The 11,508-nt window shown below is 40.7% G+C and overlaps 1 protein-coding gene across 1 annotated transcript in view; it reads right to left on the minus strand.

The window, feature by feature from the left end:
- ADCY10 (adenylate cyclase 10) overlaps positions 1 to 11,508 on the minus strand; it is a 126,982-nt gene that overhangs the window by 66,729 nt on the left and 48,745 nt on the right. The window contains exons 12-13 of the mRNA XM_044674868.1: positions 9,775 to 9,964; positions 7,199 to 7,254 (exon numbers count right to left, since the gene is read on the minus strand). Of these exons, the coding sequence (XP_044530803.1) occupies positions 7,199 to 7,254; positions 9,775 to 9,964 (246 nt within the window). The remainder of the gene's footprint in view (positions 1 to 7,198; positions 7,255 to 9,774; positions 9,965 to 11,508) is intronic.

The raw sequence follows: 11,508 nt of genomic DNA on the forward strand, positions 1-11,508 counted from the left end.
TAGATCAACATCTCACACCCTACACCAAGATAAATTCAGAATGGGTGAATGACTTGAATATAAAGAGGGAAACTACAAACAAGTTAAGTGAACACAGAATAGTATACTTGTCAGATCTGTGGGAAAGGAAAGACTTTAAAACCAAGCAAGAGTTAGAGAAAATTACAAAATGTAAATTAAATGGTTTTGATTATATTAAACTAAAAAGTTTTTGTACAAACAAAAACAATGTAGTCAAAATCAGAAGGGAAACAACAAATTGGGAAAAAATCTTTATAATGAAAAACTCTGACAGGGGTCTAATTACTCAAATATATAAGGAGTTAAATCAATTGTATAAAAAAATCAAGCCATTCCCCAATTGATCAATGGGCAAGAGACATGAATAGGCAATTTTCAGGTAAAGAAATCAAAAGTATCAATACGCACATGAGAAAGTGTTCCAAATCTCTAATAATTAGAGAAATGCAAATCAAAACAACTCTGAGGTATCACCTCACACCTAGCAGATTGGCTAAAATGAAAGAAGGGGAGAGTAATGAATGTTGGAGGGGATGTGTCACCTATCTATCCCAAACTGAGTCTTTAAACTTTAGGAAGCACGAGCTTGACTCAAATTCCTGACAAAATTCTAGGATCACTAGTGGACATTTAGAAAAAGAAGCAATGGCCACAAAGAGTACCATTCCATAAAGACCAGGTCAAGCCAAACTAAACATTCATTTCCCTTTTGGATTGGTTAACAAGGCTGCTAGACTGGAGGAATAATATAGATATGATTTATCTAGAATTTAGCACAGAATTCCCAAGTTTTTCACCTTTTAGGGAATGTGCGATAGAGGGGGGCCGTCCCTCTCTTCCTCTGTTGCATAAGCATAGAAATAAGCTTTGACAACTTCCTGTCTTCTGTGAAGACATATTTAGTTGGCTGCTAAGCAGGAATTCTGTTTATATATACTAATGGAGCAATTCCAGCCACTCTGGGCTCTCTTCCCACCTCAGCCTTAAAGAGCAAGGAGGATGCTGGAAACTTGAGAGTATGGAGGGAATCGGGGTGTCATGATTTTCTTCCCACCAGCCAGCCCCAAAGCTGCATGGCCTCCTACGCAAGTCTGGGATGGGACTTCCTCCTTTTTATGGTTCCTTTCCAAGGGTAGTGGGTCTCTAGAGATCTCCAAAAGCAGCTGGCATCTTCCCCTCCCTCTGCAGGCACCAGAGCAGTGGGGTATCAGTTACTCCAAACAGTTGCTGGTGACAACAGCTGCAGCAAGAGAGGCAGAGGCTAATTGGCTGAGAGAGAAGGAGTCACTTGGGGAGAAATTGCCAGAAAGGGGGAAAAAAAAAGCCCCACGTGGCCCTGATTGGGCTGTTCTCCCTCAGCAGAGATAAAAATGTAAGAGAGCTAATGAGGAGCCCTCCTGCTAAGTTCCCAAGGGGGCTGGCATCTCAGGATCTCAATTGATTGCAATCAGCCTCTGATTCTTAATTGCTTAACGTTCCCTTTTCTGTGTGGGGAATAAAACAGTTCCAGAGCTGATTCTTTTTGGTACTCCCTGCAACTCTTTCCTCCTCTTCCCCCGCTGGTCAGGTCACTTTAGGCGAGAGCCCAAAATAGAATTGTTGCTGAGGAATCGGAGATAGGAGCGAAATGACGACACAGAGAACCTATTTCTTCATGACTGAGGAGACGGACCATTGAACGTCGGGCAGACATTCAGGCAGCTAATGGGCAGGGGTTAGCGAAGGTCATTGACTCCCGGAGGCTCTCCGGCCCCAGTCTAGAGGTGTTGGGCCAAGCGCCATATGAACAAAGTCTCTCGCATTAGCCTTGTGGGAGAGGCAGAGGGAGCTGGACTGGAACAGGGCAGAGACCAGACTCAAAGAGACCTTGACAAGCTAGAATTGGATCTACTGAGATGAAATTTAATAATGATCAAGTCTTATATGAATTTAAAGAGCAACTCCACAAGTAAAAGCTTGTGGGTCTATTTGGGGAAGTCTGGGAATTTGTTGTTTCTTAACTCTGCTGGGGAAAAGAGGATTAAGATGGGGGAGGAGATGAGGAACCTACTGTGTGGCAAGAGCTTTACCAATATTATCCCATTTGATCAACCACAGAGGGCAAGTGCTATTACTATCCCCATTTTACAGTTGAGGAAACCGAGGCAGGCAGCGTTTAAGGGATTTATCTTTGTTTACGTAGCTCTTAAGTGTCTGAGGCTAGATTTGAGTTCGGGTCTTTGGGACTTCAGACCCAGCACTCACTGTACCACTTACCTGCCTCTTAGAGGAAAGTGGGAAGGATGATGATAATGAGGGGCTTATCTGGCAAGGAAAATGACCCTGGACCTGAAAAAGACAGGGAGAACTAGCTAATAGTGAGCTGGAACCCTGAATTAACCAAGGAGCTAGGGAGGAGAGAGTGAGTGAATGCCCATCGTGAGTTCAAGTAAGCATGCCCAGTGGTACTAAATCTAAGCATATTTTTAAAAATCTCTGAAAGAAAGAACAGATGGGATTGCTGAGGCACTGCCAGTGATCTTTGAAAGATTGTAGAGAATGAGAGGTGCAACAGGAAAGGAAAAGAATAGCTAGCATTTATATAGTGCTTTAGGGTTTGCAAAGCACTTGACAAATATCTCCTTTGATATCCTCATAACCATCAAGGAAAGTAGGTCCTATTATTATCCTGGTTTTACAGAGGAATAAACTGAGGCAGGCAGTGGTCAAGTGACTTGCCCATGGTCACAAAGCTATTAAGTATATGGGCCAGGATTTGACCCTAGATATTCCTGACTCCTGGTTTCCAACTTTAACCTTCTATCCATTAGATCATTCTAGCTATGAATGTCCTACTTTTTAAAAAGAATAGAGTATATAATTTTTAAAATTTCAATTTTATTTTCCATTCTAAAATCTCTTCCTCTCTCTACCCCATCCTCTACCCATTGAAATGTTCTGATTTTCAAGAGAGATAGAAGAATAGAACCTGTAAGCAATAGGCCAGTGAGGGTGTATGATTCCTGGAAATTGTATTATTAAAGCAAAAGTTAGAGAATGTCTAAAAAAAGAAGTAGAACTCACAAGTCAGCATAACTATTACCAAGAACACTCCATACCAGACTGACCTCATTTCCTTTTCTGACAGGATTATTAGACTGATGGATTATGGACACACTGCATACCTAGTTTACTTGGATTTCAACAAAGAATTTGATAAAAATCTCTTCTGTTCTCTGAGTAGAGAGACATGGGCCATATAATCATACTGATAGGATGCTTGGAACTGGTTGAATGGATAGACCCAAAGAATGTTTATTAATGGCTCTGTGTCATCACTGGAAGAGATCTTTAAGAAAAAGCCAACATGATCACTTGTTAGAAGAATTGTAGGTGGGACAGTGATATAGTAGTGGACCTTGAGGGCTTAGGAGACCTGAGTTCAAATCTTACCTCAGACTCTTACTAACAATGGGATCCTAGACAAGCCTCTTTACCCTCTTTCAGACTTTGTTTCCAGATCTGTAAAATGAAAGGTTTCCAGGCTCCCTTTGAACACTAAATTTATACTCTTGTTTCTTTTAATATTTTTATCAATGACTTAAAGGCATAGTTGGAATATTTATCAGATTTGCAGATGTTACAATATGTTGGATTTGACATTTTGAGCACAATGATTAAGTGAAAAACATTTTGTTGGAGTCTGTGGATTGAACGACAAGAAACAAAATCCCTGCTTAAAATGGGATGGGGCTACAGGGGGATACAACATGTACACAGATAATTAAATATATAATTTGAGGGGGAAGGGGACTTTACAAATGGGGTCTTTAGTATTCAAAAAAATAGTGACATGATAGAATGCTAGGCAAAATCAAAAAAGATGAAATTTTAATAGTAATAAAATAAGGCCTTACATTGGATTTTAGAAAACCAGCTTCACAAATACATGATGGGAGAAACATGGCTGAACAGAAGTTGATTCAAAAAAAGATCTAGGAGCTTTAGTAGACTGCATGTTCACCATGAGGCAGGTAGGTGGCTCAGTGGATAGACAGCTAGATTTGGAGTCAGGAAGACCCGAGTTTGAAGCCTGCCTCATACACTTAAAAACTGTATGATCCTGAGCTAGTCACTTACCCTCTTTCATTTCCTCATCTGTAATGTGAAGATGATAAGAGCACCTACTTGACAGCTTTGTTATGACAATAAAATAAAATAACATCTAGAATGTCTTACAAACCTTAAAGTGCTAGATAAATGCTAGTATCCTAATTATTACATGAGTCAACAGGGTGATATGGCATCCAAGAAAGCTAATGAGTTTTTAGGCTGCAACAAGAGGCAGAACTGTCAAGGATTAGGAAGGTGAAAGCTCTGGACTGAACTGGTCTGGAGCATTATGCTTAGCTCTTAGTGACATATTTCAGGAAAGAAATGGGCAAGCTGGGCAGAATCCAGAGAAATGATAAAGGCATCGAGAGGGACACTACAATCTTTTGGGGGAAGCGTTCATGAGTGGTAAAATACTCAGGAGCCAATTGCTTTTCCATCTGTCAGTTCAGGAGTAGATGGCATTCTTGGGCTGCTCTGGGCAGATCAAGAGTCTTAGGGAAGTCTCAGGGGAAAAAGTCGCCTTGACATAATGGCAGGAAATGGGAATTTTAAAATTGAGAAGACTGACTTGTTGACTGACTTGCAGAAGAGGGATTATCCTTGGTCTCCATGGCCCCATAAGGCAAAACTGGAAGTAAAAAGGGAATGAACACTTCAGAGAGAGAGAGAGAAAGAGAGGTTGAAGCTTAAAAGGAGGAAAGTTTCCCATTAGAACCATTCAGAAACATAACTGCCTGCTTTTGGAAGGAGTGAGTTATTTCTTCAAGAGAAGGCTGAGTGATCACTTAAACAGAGAATTTATTCTTTGTCAGACACAGGTTGGACAATACACCCTCAGGTCCCATCCAGTCCTAAGGTTCTGTGGGTCTGGCTAACTTCTTAGTAGAGAGTTCCAAAATTGGAACAAGATGGTTTGGGAAGATCCTGAATTCCCCTTCACTGGAGGTGCTCAAGTGGAGATTGGATAACTACTGCTTGGAGATATTGCTGATGAGATTCCTATTCAGGTACAGGTAAGCCTGAGGGTCCATTGAATTCTAAAATGTTATGATTCTACAAGTCCATGGCCTTATGTGGGCTCATCATAAAGACTTTGTTAACTGAAATAACCTATGCCGTAGGTATAGGCAATCTGTCAGTGGCATTTGAAAGCACATTTATTAACACTGAGGACAATTGAATTGCATAATCATTTGTTCTTCTAGGTCTTGTTGCAAAGGAAAATTGATTATCATGGATGAGGACACAAATCTTGTCCTCCAGACAGATAAATAGAAGTCTGTCATGTGTGAAAAGAAAAATCCATTTGCTTAGAAATGGCAATCTTGCCTATAATGCTACACTTACAATTTCAGTTATCAAAGTCAAGTCAAGTAAACAATCATTTATTATTGCCTACTGTGGGCCAGGTACTGTGCCAAGTTCCAAGGATGCAAAAAAAAAAAAAAAAAGGGCAAAAGATAGTCCTTGCTTTCAGGGAGCATTAATGGGAGAGCCATCATATAAATAGGTCTGGGTCAAGTCAGTTAAGTCAAATCAAGTTGAAGGGGTGCTTTTCTCAGGTCATTTCATTAAATGTCTCCACTATGAACTCATTTTGTCATTTGGCTGAGGATCAAGGGTAAACACATCCCTGGGGGGTTATGAGGTAGGGATTTAAAATGAGTTTCAAGGACTAGAATCAAGGACTAGTCATTAAATGAGTTTATTTCAATTTAGAGGGAAGTCTTTAGTGGAATGTCTTTAATATCGCTTCTTAGTCCCATATTAATTTTTTAATTTTTATTTTTTGCCACTGAGTTAGATGAAGGCTTATCATATTTCCAGGTAACATGAAACCAGAAGGGAGAACGAACACAATGAATCACAGAGCTAGGAACCAAAAAGCACTCAATGGGCTAATATGAATCAATTTATAATCAACAAGCATCTTCTATGTTCCGGGCTCTGTACTAGATATTGAGCACACAAATAGAAAAATGAAGTTCCTTCTGAAAGATCTGGCATTTCAAAGGACCTGATGGAGCAACAGTGGCATTTTTATAGTGTCACTTTATATACATTATCTACCTTTTATCTCCAGATCCAAGAATCCTTGGTTTCTTTCAAAGTTCAGTTCCAGGGCTACTTCCTACTTGAGACTTTCCTGATTCTGTCCCACCCCTCTCCCAGCTACTAGTGTCTCCCCCTTGCAAAATGACCTTCTATTTGCATTCTACATATGTTTATTTGTTGTTTCCCTTTAGTATGTTTGCCAGAAACTGGGTGGTTGATGCTGGAGTGTATGGAGCAGGACTCAGATTAGAATACATTAATAGAGCCTCAAAATGGAGCACAACATAATACAATGAAAAGAACCTTGGACTTGAAGTTTGGAATCAAGGGCTCTTGTCCCATCTCTGCCATTTATTAGCTGATTTTGGGCAAATCACTTAATCTGTCTGGACTTAGTTTTCTCATCTTTAAAATGAGATTATACTAAATGATTCTAAGTCATCTTTCCATCTCTAAATTTATGGAGCCAAACTACTTTAACTCTTTTCTTGCATCTTTGATATTGACTCTACAAGATGAATTCTGCTTTGGGAGAGTTAAGGTAGGGACAATGGATTAAGCAGAGGAGAGACTCACACTATCAATACTGAGCCCAGAGGCAGCTAGGAAGAAGACTATTTATTCCTGAGGAAGACACTGATTCTATGGGAAAAGCTGTAATAACCTACTAAGGAGAGTAGCCCATCAAGAAGCCTCGGTGTTTGGAAATCAGTTCATTCTTTCCAAAGCACAAGGGAAGAAAGCAACTGCCCTTCTCAAACTGGAAGCTTAGAAAGGAGAAGCCAGAAATTCTTTCGAAAAGGATGCTGCCTCAATTTTATATTTATCTGTCATGGATGTGGATGTAGTTAAGACTGATTATGAAGGATGAGCCAAAAAACTGCTAAAAGGAATGGACAACTCTTGGAGAAGTCTTCCTATATGGCTGAAGTCTTCATATGTGGATACAGGAGCACAGAAAATAGGCATGTGAGGAAGATCACAGCTTTCAGAAAAATCACGGTCAAAGTCAAAAATCATTACTTACCCAGGAGAGGATAACCCTTATATCTGTGGACGTTGAGAGATGACATACCAAACATTCTATTGGGAAGAAAAAGACATGTCAGATTCTAAACACTAACTTGCTAAGAGTAAGTCAATATCCTGAAAGTCCCTTCTTTAGCACATTCTTCTTTCCTGAAAAGATGGTAGATTAAGGACCCTACAATGGGAGGAGGGTATGTATAGGATAGAAAAGTGTCTCTTTACTTTCTAAGAGAAGGTCCAGGAAGGCAAACAAGATTTCTTCTATAATTGTCTTCTCTTTTAGGGAGACCCAACACGTAGTGTATGACCAATGAACATGTCTCTTGGTTCTCAAGAAACTCAGTTTTTCTAGGATCTCCCTGCAGTGCAAAATCACATCTTTAGAGAATCTAGGGAATGTGCCACAGGATTGGGGGGGGGGTCCCCCTTCTGTTCTGGAATGTTCCATGACTTGGGAATGGTCTGACCTCATTGTTCCTTGTCTAAAGGCGTTATCGGTATGGTATGGTCCACTGGACTAGGAACTAAGGACCCATTAAGTACTAGAACTAAGGACCATGAATCCACATCTTTGGCCAGGAGACCAGAACCACATAATGCAGGGGGGAAGTATCCCTATGCTGTGTTCTTCTCTAGGAATCTACCCTATGGAGGACAGCAAGGACAGGAGAATACGCTCCTCTGTGCTTTGACGAATGCCCAGGGACCATAACTAGACTCAGCCCAAGGGGTCTGGCCCCACAGTAGTTTTCAAGCTGTTGGCTTAAGAGTGGCCAGTCTTAAATCTATTGTCACCCCCCTGTGCTTGCCACCCCCTGATTTCCTGATTTCTTTTTTTTTTTAATTTTTTTTAAACCCTTGTACTTTGGTGTATTGTCTCATAGGTGGAAGAGTGGTAAGGGTGGGCAATGGGGGTCAAGTGACTTGCCCAGGGTCACACAGCTGGGAAGTGGCTGAGGCCGGGTTTGAACCTAGGACCTCCTGTCTCTAGGCCTGACTCTCACTCCACTGAGCTACCCAGCTGCCCCTCCTGATTTCTGATGTTACATTTAATCCAGGATCAGAGTTTGTGCTCTTCCTCTCCTAGTTTGTGGCAAGGAAAGCAAAGCATTATGCTTATTAGGGAGACTAGAGCCAGGTGTTAATTAGACAAGAGTTCTCTGTGTGTGTGTGTGTGTGTGTGTGTGTGTGTGTGTGTGTGTGTGTGTACTGTGAAACCCATGAACCTCTCAGAATCTTTATATATACATAAAATAAAATGCATAGGATTATAGGGGAAAGACAATTATATTGGTCCTACCTTTCTAGTCTTGTTCCACTTTACTCCTCTCCATGCATTCCATAGTCCTACTTGCAGTTCTTCAAATATGTCACTTATCTGCTTTTTTGGCCTTCATGTTGGCAGGCCCCCATAACTGGAAAGCTCCTTCTCTCACCGTTGCCTCTTGGTTTTTCTGGGCTTTCCTAAAGGCTCAGCACAAACCCTACCTTCTACAGGAGCTCTTCCCCATCTTTCCTCTTCCTCCTCTGCTAATTCCTTTGCAGATTGCCTTCATCTACTCTGTATATATCTTATAAGGACCTAGTTATTGACATATTGTCTCTCCCATTATGAGGAAAGGGACTGGGTCTGAGATTCTCTGGCCTATTTTTGTATCTCTAGGGCTTAGCAGGAACTGAATAGAATAAAGGAAAGGGAAAAAAACTTTTTTAAGCACCTACTATGTTCCAGGCACTGTTCTAAATGCTTTACAAATATTACCTCATTTGATCTTCCCAACAATCTGGTAGTGTTATTCTCCCTATTATACAGTTGAGGAAACTGAGGAAAATAGACATTACACTCCCATTCTCAAGAACCTTCAGAGGCTCCCTATTACCTTTTGGACAAAGTATTAACTCTTCAGCTTAGCATTTAAATAAAGTCTTTTTACCCTCTGGACCCATTCTTTTTCTAGGTTTATTGCACATATATGACAACTCCCCAAAAGTATCCTACCTTCCAACCAAATAGGTCTTGTTTGCTACTCTGCACATTCAGTATTCCATCTGTTTTCTTACCTTTGTCTAGCCCATTAGCCATGCTTAGAAGACATACCCTCCCCACCTCTACCTTTCATTTGCATCTCAGCTCAGGGCTGCCTCCTATGAGCAGCCTTTCCTGATCTTCCTGGTTGCTGCGAGGGTTCCCACCTTTCTCAAGGAATCATGTCTATATTTATCTGCTCACACATTATACTCCCTACTCTAATCTCCCCCTACCCCCGCACTCCAGGGCAGATTGTTTTTCATTTTGTCTTTGGAGCCCCAGCACCTAATTTTGGTGCGCTGCCTACTTAATAAACACTTACTCGATGAGATTGGATTGAGGGTTATCAGCCAAGGACTTTTGGATGTGGGGAAGGAACTAGACCCTCCTGACACTGAATGACATCAGATTGGGCCAGGATAGGGAAAAGCGAAGTGTTCTGATAGCCTATTCTTGTCTTGGGGGTGAAGGATGGTCAGTGGTCTTGGAACGGTGCCCAGTTTTCCCACAAGGATAACGGGAGGAAGCCATGATGCTATACTCACACTTTCTCATTAAGGCCCAGGCATTGGTAGACTGGTCCAGGCTCTGCAACACCTTTCATGTGCTGCTTTGGGAGCTCTTTAAAGAAGTAGGAGGGGAGGCCACAGCTGCTGTAGGTCACGGAGTCACAGGTCACAATCCCAGGGTAGTACATCATCATCCGGGCAGCAATGTTGACTTTTTGGCCAATGACTGTGGCGTGAAAGAGAAAGAAGGGCAGAACACAGACCGTCAGGTCTGAAGGTGGTCTTGCTCTCAAATAATGCCCCCCTCCTCCAATGGCATTCCAACTTCTGGTATACACAACCCATATGCAATCCATGCCTGCTCTCTTATTTGGGCAATATCAGAATACAGATGATCCAATTTTCAATTTTTTTTTCAATTTTAATTTTTCAATTATAAAACAAAGATGAACCTTCCATTTTCTTTATGAGGTCTCGGATATTTAACCTGGTATTGAATCACTATCTTGGAAAGCTATCCACTTAAAGAGAAGCAGATAATATTATATATAGTATTGTGCTAAATACTAATATGTGTTATATACAATATAATATGCTATATATGATGTGTTAAATACTATTATATACACTAACGCTTCATATAACGATGATGATGACCATTATCATTTATGTGACACATTAAGGTTAGGAGAATGCTATAGACGTGAAGGCATTTGAGTCTCCCTTTCCCTTGGAGAGCTGTTTATTACAGGTCTTGTAATATTCTTACAACTGATTAAATTGAAGTCCAGACATATCAGGTGGATTGCTTGAGATTGAATTCAATTTAATTTGATAAATATTTATTAAGCACCTACTATGTACTAGGTACTGCACTAAATGCTGGGGATGCAAAAGAAGCTTAAGAGAGTCACTAACCTCAAGGAGGTCATGATCTCATTGGGGAAACAATAGGTAAACAGTTATATATAAACTACTATATAAAAAAAAAGATAAATAGGCAATAATTAACAGAAGAAAAGCACTGGAATTCAGAGGTGATGGGGAAGACTTCTTGTAGAAGGTGGGATTTTAGTTTGGACTTTAAAGAAGCCAGGGAGGTAGGCAGCATGGGAGACAGCCATTCCAAGCATGGGGCACAGCCAGGGAAAATGTCCAAAGCAAAGAGTGGGAATGTCTTGTTCATGGAACAGCCAGGAGACCAGTGTTACTGGATGAAAGAGAATGTGTCTGGGAGTAAGGTGTAAGAAACCTGGAAAGGTAGGAGTCACTTTTCTAAGTGTTAGGAAGGGATTTGAACCCCAGAGTATCCCGACTCCATCCATTCCACCATGCTTCCCCAGGTGAACATTTATTAGATTTGTAGCCACAAAAGACCTAAGCTGGCATTCCAGTGTCGATCCTTCCTAACAGTCTGATCATGGTTCACCTAAACTTTATGAGCTTTTCTTATCTTCATCTCAAAGACCCTTGGTGACATCCTCCAATTTCTCTTTCTTTATCCTAGTCAGTGAGGGTCTTGATTCCATCTTCTTCTGTCTTCCTTCTCCAGCAAACTTTTCCCTCAGTCATCCCCACTCCACAACAACATTCAACTCTTCCCTATCTAGTAGTCTGTTTCTTATTGTCTTCAAACATTAGACCCTACCATCCCTTCAGGTTAGCATCCTATATCAGGAAGGAAAGAAGGAAGGAAAGAGAATGGCATTTATTAACTATATATGTGTAAAAATGTGTGTGTATATATATATATATATATATATATATATA

The sequence above is a fragment of the Gracilinanus agilis genome, chromosome 4, assembly GCF_016433145.1.
Source record: "Gracilinanus agilis isolate LMUSP501 chromosome 4, AgileGrace, whole genome shotgun sequence".
Taxonomy (NCBI): domain Eukaryota; kingdom Metazoa; phylum Chordata; class Mammalia; order Didelphimorphia; family Didelphidae; genus Gracilinanus; species Gracilinanus agilis.